Consider the following 18239-nt stretch of genomic DNA (forward strand, 5'->3'; position numbering starts at 1 on the left):
ACCACGTAACTATATTATTATAATAAATATAATAAATGACGTGTTTTGTAACCAATTGTATCACGTGTTTTGTCCAGCTCGTTTCCCTATACAGTTGTCCGTTGGATTGTGCTAATCCCAATCCACGTGGAAATTATCCTTTTTAAGTTTTTTTTTTATAAGCATATTTTCTAAAAGGATAATTGAATTTTTTATTTGATTATATATATATATATATTTATCTGTCCCAAAAGAAGAGGAATATCGGACCGGGTTGAATGAACCAATATACATTATGTTTCCTTCTGGATGAATCCAGTTGTGGTTCGGGAGTCAAAGCTCGATTAATAAGGAGTACTCGCATGAATGGACAATAATCTTGAAATATACGTTTCAGTTTTATAAAGAGGTGAATAGCCAGGTTTTATAGCTCAGTGTATACCTGTTTCCCTTAATAAATGGAGTATACGCACTTTGATCGAGTTTGTGTGTTTTTCTACTGATTTAGTGTTCCAGCTCAATCCCACTTCTAGCAGATATTGTCATCTTTAAGCTTTCCCTTCTGGGTTTCCCTCGAGGTTTTTAAAACGCCTCTATTAGGGAGAGGTTTCTACACCCTTATAAAGAATGTTTTCATTCTCCTCCTCAACCGATGTGGGATCTCACAATCCACCCCTTTCAAGGCCCAGTGTCCTTGCTGGCACACCACCTCGTGTCCTTGCTGGCACACCACCTCGTGTCCACCCCCTTTTAGGGCTCAACCTCCTCGCTAGCACACCGCCCAATGTCTAGATCTGATACATTTGTAATAATCCAAAGCCCACCCACCACAAGCAGATATTGTCCTATTTGAGCTTTTCCTTTTGGGCTTTCCTTAAGGTTTTTAAAATGAGTTTGTTAAGAAGAGGTTCCCAAAGATGGCGGTGGAAAAAGCAGGGACACGACACAAGAGAACGTGACCATGTTGCAGGACTGGATAGGATCCTCATGTACCAAATTCGAATTTTGATTCAAATATTGGACATGAAGCATTGCACTATTAAAAAATAATATCAATTTGAGCATAACTTAATTGATTAAAATGAACCGTACGCAAGGGCTAGAAGTCGAGCACCGCTACAGTGATCCATTTGCAACCTTCCTTAGGTAAAGATGATACGTAAAAACCCCCCTTATTACGAATTAGATAATAGATCTCCTCATCTACAGCTCCATGCCATGTATTACATAGCATTAAGCAAAGCCCATGTTTACTCCACGGAGTTTCATCTGGTGCAACTCCATGTGCTATATAAGTCAAATAGTAGGGTCTTAGGATGACTCGAGTAGACCTCCTAATTCCAAGAAGCCCTGGCTCCTGAACATCTCCCACGGGAGGGCTCATCATCGTGCTCTCCTCTAGCTCATCTGGTTTAACATAAGCTCCTGAAAGTCCTGTTCACTGGTCGTCCTGACCTGAGCTCCCACTAACAAAGAAACGTTCTCTATCTCTATAAAGTGAACATCTCGGCTCTCTAAGATTTGCTCGGTGATGGAAGGATGAACTATGAAGAAAATAATTAGAAAAAAGAAAAACTAAAACTAAATTGAAAGTGTAGCATTTGGGCTTTTCAGTGTTATAAGAGATCAATAGTTCATTGCATTATAGTCCAAATCTCGGCCCAAATTTGATCATAGACTTCCCGGGTAAGCTACTTCCGTACCCTCCACTCCTTTTGGCGCCCCTCAAATCTTCTTAAAATTCACAGATTCCCTCCACCATTTTCGCTTCCAATCGCTTGCTCTGTGCAATCCGCAGAGCTCTTCTGGTTCTGGGTAGTGGCTGGCAATTGCATCGAGCGATTCTTCCATTTGCGTGTCGGTGGTTTAGTATTTGACAATGGAGCGGCAAAGAAACCAGAAGCCCTCTGAAGAACACGAAGAGGTCGAGGAGATACAGCACGGCCCGTTTCCCGTAGAGCAGCTCCAGGTATCACCGAGAATTAGGGTTTTTAAACCTCTTTTTGTCGATCGATCGATTACTAAATTCCTAACGAATCTCGAATTCGAGATTAAACTTCTTCTTTTCCACTTCGTCTGTAATCGTGGGATTAAGTTATTTGCCTTCGAATTTATTTACATTGCTTTATCGGAATCGCGATGGGTTTTAGGTTGCGGAATTATCATTTCCGAGTGACGATTTTTAGTAATGTTGTTATTTTCATTCATGAATGTTGTACTTAAGGCATCGGGAATTGCTGCAATTGACATAAAGAAGCTTAAAGATGCTGGTTTGTGCACGGTAGAGTCTGTTGCTTACTCTCCCAGGAAAGAACTGCTTCAAATCAAGGGCATAAGCGAGGCTAAAGTTGATAAAATTATTGAAGCAGGCATGCAATTTGATTACAATTTTTCATTTCCCATTTGCTTGTTATGTTTGTCTCTCTGTCTGAATGGCCTCACTGTCAATAGCTTCCAAGATTGTGCCATTGGGTTTCACAAGTGCTGGCCAACTCCATGCTCAGAGGCTAGAGATCATTCAATTAACATCTGGGTCAAGGGAACTTGACAAGATTCTTGAAGGTTGCTTTCTTGAAGAGCTTTCAAGTTCAATTGGCCTGTTTTTCCATTTTTATTATGAACTATCGTTTGCTTACTTTAGATTTTACACACTCCTTTCAGGGGGAATTGAGACAGGATCCATTACTGAAATCTATGGGGAGTTTCGTTCTGGGAAAACTCAGCTTTGTCACACACTCTGTGTTACCTGCCAAGTGAGTTCAGCTTAAAATTGTATTATTAGGACTGTTTTTGGGTATGGAATCTGTTGATTCATTTTAATCATCTGAGGTGTTTTGAATTATTGATCAGCTCCCACTGGATCAAGGCGGTGGAGAGGGGAAGGCGATGTACATTGATGCCGAGGGCACATTTAGACCCCAGAGGCTACTACAGATTGCAGACAGGTTTGATGAGAAGGCATGGTTGTTGTTATCTGTGTGTGTGTGTGTAATGAAATAGCTTAATGGTTGATATTGGTTGTTGCAGATTTGGACTCAATGGTGCTGATGTGTTGGAGAATGTGGCCTATGCTAGAGCGTATAACACTGATCATCAGTCAAGGCTTTTGCTGGAAGCTGCTTCAATGATGGTGGAAACAAGGTACCTATCATAGTTTGTATGAGCTAGATATGTATTGTGAGATCCCACTATCGGTTGGAGAGGAGAATGAAGATTCTTTACAAGGGTATGGAAACCTCTTATTAGCAGATGTGTTGTAAAAACCTTGAAGGAAACCCAAAGAGGACAATATCTGCTAGCAGTGGGCTTGGGCTATTACAAATGGTATTAGAACTAGACACCGTGCGATTTGCCTGCGAGGAGGCTGAGCCTTGAAGGGGGGTGGACACAAGGTGGTGTGCAAGTAAGGACGCTAAGCCCCGAAGGGAAGGATTGGAGGGTCGCACATCGATTGGAGAAGGGAACGAATGCCAGTGAGGATGTTGGGTCTCGAAGAAGGGTGGATCATAAGATCCCACATCGGTTGGGGAGAAGAATAAAACATTCTTTATAAGGGTGTAGAAACCTCTCCCTAGCAGACATGTTTTAAAAACTTTGAGGGGAAGCCCGAAAGAGAGCCCAAAGAAGACAATATCTACTAGTGGTGGGCTTGAGTTGTTACATGTATACTAATAGATATTAATACTAATACAGTGTTTTTTACACATTTCAGTTTTCATTACATTGTCACTAATATGATGCATCCGATGACATCTGGAATGATAGAAGTTTTATTGATCATCTCGATTGAAATAAGTTATTGAGATCCATTCACATTATATGTAGGTTTGCTCTCATGATAGTCGATAGCGCGACTGCCCTCTACAGAACGGATTTCTCAGGTAGGGGAGAACTTTCGGCTCGGCAAATGCATCTAGCAAAGTTCTTAAGGAGTCTCCAGAAAATGGCAGATGAGGTAAAGGCACTCATCCCTTAAAGGGTTTAGTTTGCATTTTTCTTACCATTGACAAGAGCAATATCTTCTTATGATCTGGTTGTAGTTTGGTGTGGCTGTGGTCATCACGAATCAAGTGGTGGCACAGGTTGATGGTTCAGCAATCTTTGCAGGCCCTCAAATTAAGCCAATTGGTGGAAACATTATGGCTCATGCTTCTACGACAAGGTTTGTCACGATTACAACTCAACTCGTTAAAACGTTGTACCTTTGACCTTAAGGTTAGAGGTTCGAATCCTCACGTTCATAAATGAAACCAATTATATTTTCTACTACAGGCTTGCTCTACGGAAAGGAAGAGGGGAGGAACGCATTTGTAAGGTGATAAGTTCACCATGTTTAGCCGAGGCCGAAGCACGGTTTCAAATTTCAGCTGAAGGGGTTACGGACGTCAAAGATTGACGAGTAATTCCCTACAAACATAGCTTCCATGTGTATAAGCGAGCTCATTGGGGGCTTTGTTCATTGCAATCATGTTTTCCCCAAGCAATTAATATTTGCTTGCACGAGATGGCTTTTGTTTCCCTTTCTCGTCACACCATTGTGTTCATTGCAATGTATGCTGGCGAAGGCAAATCTCTTGATAAATCGTTGGCTCAGGTGTTTAAAATTTAGTTGTTATTTATGTCATTATATTCTTAAACCTATAGTTTTATCATCTTTCCAAGTTATATATATGGTAAAAGAATTGGCAAATATAAAATGCAGGCATGTATGCTTAAATGTATTATCACCAAGCTCATGTAGTAACTATAGCACAAATTGTCTTATAGACATACACTATCATATTATAACATAACAAATTGAGTGGTTTAATCATTTGTTGATAGAAAATAATTCCACAAGCAATGAACCTCTAGTACAGAGATTTAGATTCAACCTCAATGAAAAAAATAAAAACTGTGAGGTTGATGACGATTTTGTAATAGGCCAAAGTGGACAATATTTGCTAGTGGTGAACTTTGGCTATTATAAATGATAGCAAATAGACATGGGACGATGTACCAACGAGGATGCTGGCTCCTTAAAAGGGGTAGTAGATTGTGTGAAATCGCATCTCGATTGGAGAAACGAAACATTCCTTATACGAGCAGTATCTAACTTTGATATCATTTATAATCGTCCTAACTCAGCATACTATTCTTATAGCATGTTAGAGAGTGATTTTAAAATTGTTCAAATCATTTTTGTCCTATTGAAAACCACCACAAACATAATTTTAACCTTTCAAACGTGCCCTTAACTGAGTATGCTAATAAATATATATTTATACAATGAATAAACATTCCAATTCTAAACATTACAATGCTTATGGGGTGGGTTGCAAATAAATGTATATTTACACAAGAATAAACCAGCCAAACTTTGAGACAAGGCAATAACTATATGCTTCTAGTTGTGGATGCATGTATATTTACAATCTAGGAAATATAAACTTTGGATCAGAGCTTACACGGCAGTTCATAGCACAGCACAGCCATGGAGACGTCTGCTATACAACGAGGAGAGTTGGTCATTGCAGAATGGAATAGAAGTCATCAAGCGCAGAGTACAACGGTTCGGCAGCTCTCGGCCTCTCTACCGTCCCCAACAGAATATCAGAGGTGGTTAGATAGGGATCACCATAAAAGCATAGATTTGTGTCCATCCTTGTTGCTACAACGTTTCCTTCCAATGATACTCCAACAAATGCGCCTGTCAAGAAGTAAACTAATGCATCAGTTACCATCTCTAGCTTATGAAATACTGTAATCCAGACAGAATTTGGCTTCTAAATATGGAAAACTTAAGCATATATTGGTGCAAAATAACTACTAAAAGCGAACGTATCTCCGTTCTTTGGAACTTAAGGAACCGATTGTACAACCGATAGAACAGATCCAGTTCAAGTAAGGCCTACTCTAATGAAGTCGACTACCGCGACCAAAATCAATAGTCGTATGAAATGCCGTAAAAGAAAAAAATTAATAAGCTATCTTCCTGCATGATTCACAAAACTGCTGAAGGCTGGAAAAAGTTGAATGTTCAATCTGCAGCTATTTCAATGATCTAATACGCTATCTTAATGAAAGTCTATTTAGGCTCTGGCATAACTGTCAAAAACCTCAGATTTTGAACAAAAATTACATGTGATTCAAGTAAACAGACAATGGACAATCTGATCAGGGATACCTTTGCTACAACTGTACGTATAGCACATGCCAGAACCCCGATCTCCAGCACGGATATCTGCCTCCAAGACTCTACCAACAGGACCAGCAGCAACACTACACCCAGCACCAAGTGAGAAGTGCATTCGGCTACAGAATGTTTTAACAGCTTTTGAATCATGAAGCACGATTATGAAATCCATGAGCTCGCCACCAATCTAAGGCAAACAAGGATACAAGTAATTCAGAACTCAAAGCATACAAGAATCTTGTGATTTGTGCCAAAAGTCCTAGTTCCACGTCTCATAGAAGAGACGAGAAACCAAAAAGTACACCGGCAAACTATCCTACAATCAAGCTTAACCATTTCTAAAGATTGAAAACTCGTCCAGAAATTATAGATGTACAAGATCTTTGAACTAAAAGTCTTTTTACCTGGGCACCCCATCCTAATCCAACAGATAATATAGCTGAAGGGGCAGACCACGAACCATCTGACCTTCGGGCAATTACCAAACCAGTGCCAAATTTGTAAGCAACCAACACTCCACCTTTGGCAACTGTCAAAATTGCAAGACCTCTGGCCCTCTTTAGTACAGCCGAGGGTATAGACTTTTCAGGATTTAGCCTAGAGACCTGTACAATTCAACAGCCAAGAAATAGAATGTCACAAAAGAACATTCACAACTTCGTCTAATATATCACGAATTATAGATCTCAGAGTACGATGATATCTATGTCAATTCAAGTTATACTGACTTCCTTTGATTACTAAGTTGCTTGGTAAGCACACCTGGAAGTATCCTCTTAGCGTTTTGGATGCTTTGTATATCTCATGTTCCATGGATAGACCAATAGGGAGATTCAACCACCCTCTTGAACACGTCCAGTCCATCACATCATGTTTCGCCCTTTGCACAGCATTGCTAATGCTGTTAATAAGTACACCCTGTAAAGGATCAAGCCTGTCATAACAGGCATCACATACCCTCTGTGGATTTCTCTCTCTGAACTTAATAGGCATCAAACACCTCCCATTTGTACAGGCTCGACAGAAAATCCCTCCACAAAATCGACAATGATGCCTACCACGAGTGATTGCAGTAAAAGGGGCAGTACACTGCATACAAATCGAAGAAGAACTATCTGGAAGCCACTCTGGAGGCTCAGCCTCCAAAACATCTTTATAAGCATTATAATTAATCGTATTTGGCTCGAAAAGAGGTGGGGCACTGGGAATGTAGACCGAGGAATGCAAATAAGTATCTCCATTCTTTTCAGAACCAAGGAATGAAATATTTGAACTGGGAACTTGTTGATCGGAGGAAACATCGGAAGATTTATTCACACCAGTCAATATAGCAAACATCCCATTTAAAACATTTTTTAAATTCACCTCTGGACGCATACTATTTTGCTTTGGAATATCGAATTCATCACTTGAATCGTATCCTTCCTCAATGAAGTCTTCAGATTCAAAAGAAAACTTAGAGTTCGAATGGAAGGGCGCACTATCATTAGGCATGGCCCATAGGGAATCACATTCGTCATCATCATTGTGGCCTCTGTTCACCTTTCCAACATTAGAAAGGGAAGAATATGTAACTTTTTCGTTTAAGGTAGCCATGACTACAATAGTTGCGTTCAATAACTAAAACCAAGGAGATTTAGCGCACTGCACAGAAAGACGAACATCAACTGTCAGTATACAAATTACAAGATCAATTCAACTTAACAAGGAATCGCTGCATTAGAATTTCAAAAACCATATACATACAAGGGGTCTGTGTAGGCTAAATTATTCAAAATCTAGGTTTTTCCTCGTCTGTATATGATTGAGCAAGAAACGGCATACAAAGTTAAATTCGGAGGAAATCGAAACGGAAATCAAACCGAATTTCCCTACCTTGATCATAAGAAGATTTCGGCTGAACGAAATGATTTGCTACGTCGGGTCTGAGCTGGGGAAACCGATGAGAACGACGATGGCGGATGAAATGGGAAAGAACCGACGAACCTGAACCTCTTTCGAGAATTCAACAAATCTTTTATTTCTTTTTTGTCTTTTTCTCGGGCTCTTTTTTATATTTATCCGTCCAACTTTTTTTTATTTATTTATTTGATTAAATTAATAAAAATACTCTAATCTTATAATTTGTTTTTAAATATTTTTAATTAATAAAAAAATACATTGTATTTCTTTAATTTTTTTAATTTAAAAAATAGAAATGTATTAATTTTCAAGGATATTTAATACTAAATTATAATTTATCCTAAATATTTCTATTTATTACTATTTTCCTGTCGTTGTAATTTATTAAATAGAGAATTTTTACGCATAATAACCATTTTTCATGCTCTTTCTCGTAGTAAAACTTTTGAAAGTTTAAGGGTATCTTTTAAACCATATATAAAATTTAAACATATCTAAACTTCTTGTTTAGTAGAAAGATGGACATTCCTTACTCGTTATCAAACAATTACTTATTAACAATTAATAAAGCTCGCGTGGGGCTAATAGTTTAAATTTTCCATCTCATGGAAAACTCGTTCTATAGGAACTGAACGATCCTATTTGGTCAAATACCTAGCGACAAACTTCTATCTTGTTCTATAGGAATTGGACTATCCTAGTCCAGTTCCTATTTGGTCAAATACAAACTCCCATCTTCCTTTCATTACAGTATTTTTGAACAAGCTCCCGGGTAACAACCCTACAAACTCTTATCTTGTTCTATAGGAACTGGACTATCCTAGTCCAGTTACTATTTGGTCAAATACCTAGCGACAAACTCCTATCTCTATTTCATTACAGTATTTCTGAACAAGTTCCCGGATAACAACTCTACAAACTCCTATCTTGTTCTATAGGAATTGGACTATCCTAGTCCGTTTATTTGGTCAAATACCTAGCGACAAACTCCTATCTTCCTTTCATTACAGTATTTCTGAACAAGTTCCCGGATAACNTGAATTATGAGTTCAATACATCCTGTTTAGCAGAAAGACGGACATTCCTTGCTCATTATCAGACAATCACTTATTCACAAACCTCGTGTGGGGCTAATAGTTTGAATTTCCCATCTCATGGAAAACCCTTTTCGCTCCGCTTAGCCCTATCCCCCCGTAGGGGTATTTTAGTGATAGGTTCTATAGGAACTGGACGATCCTATTTGGTCAAATACCTAGCGACAAACTCCTATCTTCCTTTCATTACAGTATTTCTGAACAAGTTCCCAGATAACAACCTTCAGTATAGTATTTCTGAACAAGTTTATTTCTGAACAAGTTCCCAGTATCAAGTTTATTTCTGAACAAGTTCCCAGTATAGTATTTCTGAAAAGTTTATTTCTGAACAAGTTCGTTTATTTCTGAACAAGTTCCCGGATAACTGAACAAGTTCCCAGATAACAACCTTCAGTATAGTATTTCTGAACAAGTTTAGTTCCCGGATAACAACCTTCAGTATAGTATTTCTGAACAAGTTTATTTCTGAAAAGTTCCCAGTATAGTATTTCCGAACAAGTTTATTTCTGAACAAGTTCCCAGTATAGTATTTCCGAACAAGTTTATTTCTGAACAAGTTCCCAGATTTCCTTTCATTACAGTCCCAGATAACAACCTTTAGTATTTCTGAACAAGTTCCCAGATTTCCTTTCATTACAGTCCCAGATAACAACCTTTAGTATTTCTGAACAAGTTCCCAGATTTCCTTTCATTACAGTCCCAGATAACAACCTTTAGTATTTCTGAACAAGTTCCCAGATTTCCTTTCATTACAGTATTTCTGAACAAGTTCCCGGATAACAACCTTCAGTATTTCTGAACAAGTTCCCGGATAACAACCTAACCTTCCTTTCAGATAACAACCCTAAGGGTTTTCACCGTGACCTACTTCTAACTATGATAAATACACCGCTAACTATGGATATGATGTCAAAACTAGACCGAGAGAAAAAGTTTAAAAATAATACTTAAGTATAGTTTATTATTTAATATTAGTCCTTAGATTTACAATATTTCAAGATTAGACTCTATTAATGGTTTGAGTTAATGGTTTGAGTTAATAGATGTAGAAGCTACTTGCCGCTTCTGACAGCTTCACAATAGCTCCCCCTATCTCGAATAAGAAATGAGTCTTTTTCCCTTCTACGAGAAGAAATCCGAAAGGCATTTTCAATTCCTCGGGCTTTTTTTGTTTAAGCAGGGGGCTCGAGTCTTGTGTTGACAAAGATCAGGTTGTGATAGCAAACCATTCAAATCGATCAAAATTTAAACAAAAATTAAAAAATAGAAAATAAAAAATAAAAATTCAAGCAAAACACTTATCATGACCTTATGGCCATTATGAAATGGCATGATTGAAGTGTACAAATATAAACATCAGACTCTTAACTGCCTTAAAGGGGTAATAATCTCTTCTTTCTACGGCATAGTTGGAAAATTGGACAATACTTCACAGTAGTCCCAAAAAATAAACGTCGGGAACAGATACGAACTGAATAGAAGTAACGACATTAGTTACCGGTGAGCCGAGCGGGTTAGTTAGCCAAGAATTGGGAAGATGCGAGTGATGTGTTCCAAGGGAATGCTGTCGGAGGATTTCTTCTTCAGTTCAGGATGGTTGAATTCGTTTGGTGGTATAACAATAAGTTGGCCCTTTCCATGACCTTTCTCAAGAATCCAACCAGAGTTTGCAACTTGGTGCTCAAGAAATTTGTCCAAAGACAGTCCCTCAATGTTGATTGCCTGTAATAACATGCCACATGAGATTTAAAATACACACAGAGTATTAACATAGAGCATCGAAAAGTATTGATTGAAGCCAAGAACTCCAAAACGACATGAATTCGGGTTGACAGGTTCGCATCCTTGATAACATGTCAGACAGAAAATAAACAAGGTTGTTTGGAGTAGATACACACAGAGTATTAAACATAGAGCATTAAAAAGTATTGATCGAAGCAAAGAACTCCAAGACGACATGAATTCGGGTTGACGGGTTCGCATCCTTGATAACATGTCAGACAGAGAATAAACAAGGTTGTTTGGAGCAGATACACACAAAGTATTAAACATAGAGCATTAAAAAGTATTGATCGAAGCCAAGAACTCCAAAACAACATGAATTCGGGTTGACGGGTTCGCATCCTTGACAGCATGTCAGACAGAAACTAAACAAGGTTGTTTGGAGTAGGATTTACGTTATAGCCAATGGCAGAAAAGATAAATCACGACGTAAATTGTCAACCAGAACATTAGCAGGATATCATTGTCAAGTCGCATAGACACTGAAACGCGATTGAAAAAAGACAGCGATGATGTTAAAGTACCGACTCCAAGATCATTAAAACGGCAGACATTTTATAAACCATACCTCCGCAAGCACAGATCTAGGAACCTTTTGATAAGTTAAGGAAAGAACATGGACTGCATAAGCTTGAATTGCTTTCTCGAAACCTGTATCGTATTTTCATATCAGGAACAGCTAAACAGGGCTTGGTCTAGAAACAAAGCAAGCAAGTTGAAAACCCATCTCAATTCTTCTTCAGGTCAGTCAAATGCATTCTATAGAGTCGCTCAAACAAACAAGTTTCTGCCTTATAGTTCCTACGTACCTGGCACGGCTTCAACTATGTGACGGTTCTTGGAAGCTTCATCCCAGAATTGACGAAACTTTCCAGTCTACACGTAAATAAGATCAAAATAGTCACAACTTTTGCATGAGCATGCTTCTAAAGATTAAAATTAAGGGATTCAAAGAAGAAAAACGTAAAGAAACTTGCATACCTCCAAATAGTGGGAAAGTATAATCAAAGTCTTGAATTGATCCTCCATTTGCTGATAATAATATGTATAAAATGTGTCATTAAGGAGCAGGCTTGGAAAGCACAAGAAATGACAGCAAATAACGTGAAAATACTCAGCAGCCATGTTAGTAATCAAACTTAAGGGATCTCTAAACAAGAAATGACACCCCAATTGTTTACTCTACAGATCAATCAAATTTACAAGGACATAGAGATCTCTAAATAAAATTAGTAATGAAACTTAAGGGATGGTGAACTACAGTAGAGTAAACACATACCACTAGTTCTGGAATTAAAATGGCATAGGCATCTTAAAATAAAGCGTTGGTGAAATACGAAAGAGTTAACGCATACCACTCGTTCTGGAATTAAAAAGAGACAAAGGCTGAAATCTGGAGCTGGCATTGCCATCAAAGCCTATTCACAAATCACACAGAAACTTCAAAATTAAGCTGAATGAAGAACGTATTGAATTTAATTCTTCACAATATGTGAGATCAAAGAAATTTAGAAGGAAAACACACCTTGACCAGGATGCGAGCCACAATTTGGGTACTCATTCTCTCTGGCTCAAACTGTAAATCAAGCAACAATTAATTTGCTAGAATATAAACCATATGAATCGATGGAAAAACACAGAGGCTAAACAATCAAAAGTTTAAGTTACAAGGCCATCAGCACCAGAATGCATTCTAATTTTTCTTAAAGTAAATGACGGTGAACCAAAAATAAATAAATAAAACATCAATGGAAACTTAAGGGATTAAATGGCAAACCTATCCCTAAACAAGAACCACGATCAATTTAGAGCCTAACTTTTTTTTCTGAAAATTTGACTAATACAAGTTTCTCAGATGACACTTTCAAACAAGACGAACAATATAAGAAGTAAAAGAAGTAAATCCACTTGCAGCTAGTAGATTAGTAGTATAGTTACCTGGTAGAGGCGAAGAAGGCATAGATTAGCATCTAAGCTGTACGTTTCTGACGAGACCTGTAACACAAACGTTCAATCAATCTAACTAAAATAAGATCAGAGTTCTCTCAGTTCTGACGTACGATTACAAATGTAAACACGATCGAGGAGATAATTTCATTTTACACAAATTGAACTGACAACAAATGATACAGATGGAAAGAAACCTGCTCGTTTACGTAGTTTTCGAGATCGGGAAGGATGTCGGGATTGTAAGGATTCACAGCGAGCAACTGCTCCACCGCGGACGCCATCTCTTGCTGTGGCTGCTTCTGCAATTCTCTCCCCATGCCACCGAATTCCACCGCCGATAAGATACCTGAACTCAAAACCCTCAATTAGGGATGACGATGAATCCTCTGTTTTAGGGTTTCCGTCCGCTCTATTGCTTCATTAAACCAAGTGGTTTCAAATTTGATACTCGTTCTAGTCTAAACGGTTAGTTCTCTTTCGGTTCGAAGTGGGATCTCACAATTCACTGTCCCGCTCATCATTCTCCCGGCAACATTACTGGGCATGGGATCTCACAATCCACCCTCTTAGATGTCAGCGTACTCGCTGGCACACCGCTCGATGTCTAATTCAGAGACTGTTTATAACTGTCTGAGTCTGCCACTAGCAGATATTGTCCGTTTTGACATATCACGTAGCCTCATGATTTTAAAACGCAGTCTACTAGTGAGAGGTTTCCACGCCCTTATAAAAAAAATATTTCGTTTCCTATCCAACCGATATGGAATATCACGTGTTGAGCTATTCGACTTAGATTCGGTTGAATTTTGAGAATCCCAAAACACCAAAAAATCTATTCGATCTTTTTTGTTATGAGTATTATAATTATTTTACGTTTGCGACCCATGTCAATGTTTCGTGACCTGTGAATACTTAATATTTAAAATTAATGAGATTTTAATTATAAATACAACGTGGATAAACATAATTTTTAAATAATTAAAAAAAGCGAAGAACAACCTGACAAACCAACCAATCAGGTTGGATCATAAACATTATTCGAATTATTCATGTCATCACCTCAACAAACACAAAATTTCGAATTAGTCCAAAAAAAATCTCGAACTTAAATAGGCTCATAAACTTTTAATTATGTGTTTATCGGACATATTTAACATTTTATTACGTAAATTAATATATAAAATTTTACAATAAAAAATAAGTAAATTATTTATTAGACAAAAAAAAAAAAAAATTAAATTTGAAAAAAAAATATATAAATTTTAAAGTTAAAAAGTCAATAAGCTTTTAATTTTAATATATATATATCAAAGTGGGTTGGGCCCAATTATGACATAACAAAACAAAGAAAGACGAAAGCCCAGGCCCATTAACTGAACATAGGGTATTTACATATTTATTTTTCTTTTATTTATTTATTCTTTTAAGAAAAATGTCCACATTTAATATTTTTAAACATTTAAACTATACTATAATATTTAAAGGATTTATTTAATAAACTGTTTTATATTAAATAACAGTGAATAAAAATGCACATTAAAATCTCATATGGTTGATGAACAAAAATAAACAACAGCATTGAATATTTGATGGGAATCTTAGTTTCTTGGTAGGAAAAAAATTATTATAAGCTGACACGTGTCAGTTGCATGCCACCTGGCAGACAGTCCAACAACTTCTCCTAGTACCAAATCCGCCACGTTTCATCACGTGCCTAATTAATTATTTTCATTAAAGTCAATATTTAGGTTTGTCGGAATTACTTTAGTACCCAAAAAAAATCATGAATTTTTTTTTATCGATTTTTAAAAAAATTTGAATTATTAATTAAATTTAAAACACATAAATAATTTTTAAAAAACTATATATTACCTTTAATTTTGAGAACATTAAGTTTAAAAAAATAAACATCAAATTAAAAAATAAATATTTATCAAACTAAGTTTTAGATATAAATTTAAATATCTTCGATATATAATATTTATCTATTTTTTAAATTTTAATACACATTTTTTAAATTATTAAGATTTATTTATTTATTTAGTGTATCAAATAAATGAAATATTAATTATTAATGAGGAATTGAATTATTTGTTTTAAAAGAAATTGACTATTGGCAATTACTTACAAACTAGAGGACAGATAAATTTTACCAACCAAAATTTAACCTAGTCTATATTTACCCAACTTTAACTAGAGTTAGAAAATCAAGTAATTATTTTAATGCTTTTGCTTGCACATATTTACCCAACTTCAACTAGAGTTAGAAAATCAAGTAATTATTTTATTGCCTTTGCTTGCACATCAAGTTAAAATTTAATTGGACCGATAAATTTTTATCTACCAAACTTTTACCAAGTTTTGAGGTCCAAAATTTGACTAGTTACTGTGGTTAGTTTAATAGATAATTATTATTATTATATTATCGTCATTCATTCAATGAAATTAAAATAATAATCATAAAATTATTGATGCCTGATAACATCACATCATAGAAAATTTATTAATATATATATATATTATATATATATGTATATATTTATTTATTTATAATATAAAAACATACTCTTAAATAAATAAAAATCCAAAAATACTTTTAAAATTTTTTAAAAACTTAAAAAACTCCTATAAATATTAAAAAAAAAACATTCACTTGAGTACCCACTTAAAAAAATATATTTATAAAATTTATAAGATAAAGTTAAAATATTTATGGATAATTTATGAGATATTCATAGACAGTTTTCGTCCGTATTTTAACAGTAATAAATTTTTCGAACTTATTTTTATAACGGTAAAGGATGTTAATTTTGAAAATATTTTTATTAATTTAATATAAATGAAAAAAATAATAGTAATAAAAAGTTAGGTCAACTACCCTTGTTTATTAATTACTTTCTATCCTTATCCTTTCATTTTCACCCACTTTTATTTTAATTATTAAAAAAAACATATTTATTTAACATTTAATCATTTAAAAAAAACATTTAATCTAATAAAAATAATTTATTAACTATTTGGTTGTAATAAAATATTTGTACAAGGAACAAATACAAATTAGGCGATCTCCACAGAAGATTTTTTTTGAGTGACGTAATTTTATTTTAAGTTGTTATTTTTAATATATATTAAATAAAATAGCAATATTGTTTAAAAAAACCCTATTATAAAAAAATAGCAATAAAATAAATTTAAAAATATTTTTAATTACAATTTACCTAAAATTTTCAATATTTGATATTTTTACTCCTTAATTTGTTCGGTCTTTCACGTTAATTTCCATTTCATTAATTAAAAATAAATAAATTCGATAATTTTTAATTTATTTTAACAATAATAAAAATGATATCTTATTTATCGAGCTGTATTAGCCACCTCACCAGTACACGTTAAAATATTTCATAATAATTACTCATAGCCATTCCATTCTCCCGCCACGTGGCAGTAGCCGGTTGAATAGAGAGCCACGTGAGCAGGTATTTTTCTTACGTGTAACACTAATAAACCTAAAATTATAATAAAATAAAATTCCAACCCCTCACTAAAAAGAAAGGGTAGAATGGTCCAAGCGCCGGCAAGGAAGTGGATAAAATGCAGCCCACAGCATTTGGACAGGTGGCATTAGAGAAAAATCAAACGTGTTGCACAAGAAAAGTTATTATTATTATTTTTTTTTTTTTTTTAATTAGTTAATATTGTTGACTTTAATTATTATTATTTTTAATTAAAATACACGTCATCAATCTTAGATCTGCTTCTCTCAAAATATTTTCATTTCTTTAATCATTAACTCACTGATAAAATAAAATAAAATAATTTAAATTATGAATTTAGAAGAAAAGTAAAAAAAAAAAAAAAAAAACCTTTAAACTATTGAATTTACTCGATCATTTTTAATATTTATTTATTTATTGTTTACAAATTTAAAATTATTGAACTTTTAACCTCATTTAAATTAATTTAGTTATAATTTAATAAAAAAAATATAGATATTTGTTTATTTATTAAAGGATTTATTTTTTTCTCTGGTCCCCCGTCTCAACTCAGGGGTTTTTATTTATTTATGTATTTATTTTGCTTAGATATTAATTACGTGGTTATCTATTTAAAGAACTTTTAATAATGTGACACGTGTAATCAATCACGGAAATGATAATTGTTTGGATAATATGAATATATATATAAATTCGAGGAAAAATCGGAATAATTTATTGAATGGGCCTATTTATGAAAAGAAAAGAAAATAAAATAAATATTTGGGGCCCACAGATGCTGAGTGTGCAAACAAAACGGGGGAGCATGATTCATCAATTTCATTAGTTTTGTAAATGTAGGACGCCACGTCATTAACCCGAAAATCGAGCAGTTTGATTGGCTAAGTGTCCCGTCAAATGACCGTGACGGACGGTGCGATAATTCCGGCATTCTTTTTCACATTTTAACTTCGGTAAAAGTAAAAAGAAAAAGATTTTCATTTTTACCATTTAAATTTTCAAATTTGTTTATATATATATATATATATATATATATATATATAGATATTAAAGAGAGAGTGAAAATTAATATTGTAGTTGATATTTAAAAGTCAAAAAATATACGTGGTGGTATTTTATTTTAATATCTTGATCATAATTCGAGTCAAATCCACACTCTTGCCCATCCAAGATCTTCAAGGCGGTGTTTGAATAAGCAATGACTTCCTCGGTGGCTCCGAAGTGTTCTCGAGTCCTGGCTTCACTCATGAAATTCGTCAAAAAATCCAGAGGTCATAGTAGTCATTTGCTCTGGTAATGTCATTGTGTATTGAACTTACGAAACAGATGTTTAATACTTGTTGCAACATCTGAGAAATAAGGGTTTTTTTGCGTACTAGGTTCCCCATAGACGAATATTTGATTCGTCTTGATGAGTCTTGTGTAGTATAATTGGCCCGCTACTTATTTTTGGTAATGAGAAAAAGACTTCAAAAGTGAAAGTTTCGGATTCTCTAGTAATCTCCGCTCGAATACAACAAAGGGTTGCACATTCTCCTAAAATGAATGTGATGCCACGCTCGTATCAGAGGACGAGTAAAAGAAAGCCAGCAAAAAAATGCTTAAAGGGTACTAGAGAATTAAAAGTAAAAATGTAATATTTTCGAATCTACTTAAGATTAAAAAATATATATATAAAATATTGATAATAAAGCAACAAACCTAGGGAGCTAGCTTTTTACTAGTGAAAGGAAAAAAGGGCAACTAACATAGGTGGCTAGCTTGCTTCCACCGGTGGTGTGACGTGACGAGATCATCCATCCACTACAAGAGTAGAATTCTACTTAGTCAAGTAGAAGGGTTAACCTGAGAGCGAGTCAAGTT

At 35.1% G+C, this 18239-nt stretch overlaps 3 protein-coding genes across 3 annotated transcripts; 1 reads left to right on the plus strand and 2 right to left on the minus strand.

The window, feature by feature from the left end:
• Positions 1-1682: 1682 nt before the first annotated feature.
• Positions 1683-4622, plus strand: LOC111779674 (DNA repair protein RAD51 homolog). Its single transcript, XM_023659781.1, has 9 exons — positions 1683-1948; positions 2204-2348; positions 2431-2541; positions 2641-2732; positions 2830-2924; positions 3007-3120; positions 3805-3934; positions 4020-4141; positions 4252-4622. Exons 1-9 carry the CDS (start codon positions 1859-1861, stop codon positions 4373-4375), a joined length of 1023 nt encoding a protein of 340 aa, XP_023515549.1. The 5' UTR covers positions 1683-1858; the 3' UTR covers positions 4376-4622.
• A 599-nt stretch (positions 4623-5221) lies between these two features.
• Positions 5222-8178, minus strand: LOC111780712. Its single transcript, XM_023661189.1, has 5 exons — positions 8030-8178; positions 6917-7798; positions 6559-6759; positions 6146-6341; positions 5222-5668 (listed from the first exon to the last, which is right to left on the minus strand). The coding sequence occupies exons 2-5, from the start codon at positions 7748-7750 to the stop codon at positions 5487-5489; spliced, it is 1413 nt and encodes a 470-aa protein (XP_023516957.1). The 5' UTR covers positions 7751-7798; positions 8030-8178; the 3' UTR covers positions 5222-5486.
• Positions 8179-10429: 2251 nt separating this feature from the next.
• Positions 10430-13319, minus strand: LOC111780742 (eukaryotic translation initiation factor 3 subunit K-like). The gene is made up of 8 exons (XM_023661231.1): positions 13077-13319; positions 12871-12927; positions 12458-12508; positions 12288-12350; positions 11914-11964; positions 11742-11808; positions 11501-11583; positions 10430-10872 (listed from the first exon to the last, which is right to left on the minus strand). The coding sequence occupies exons 1-8, from the start codon at positions 13197-13199 to the stop codon at positions 10669-10671; spliced, it is 699 nt and encodes a 232-aa protein (XP_023516999.1). The 5' UTR covers positions 13200-13319; the 3' UTR covers positions 10430-10668.
• Between the last annotated feature and the right edge of the window lie 4920 nt (positions 13320-18239).

This window comes from Cucurbita pepo, chromosome LG18, assembly GCF_002806865.2.
Source record: "Cucurbita pepo subsp. pepo cultivar mu-cu-16 chromosome LG18, ASM280686v2, whole genome shotgun sequence".
Classification (NCBI taxonomy): Eukaryota; Viridiplantae; Streptophyta; class Magnoliopsida; order Cucurbitales; family Cucurbitaceae; genus Cucurbita; species Cucurbita pepo.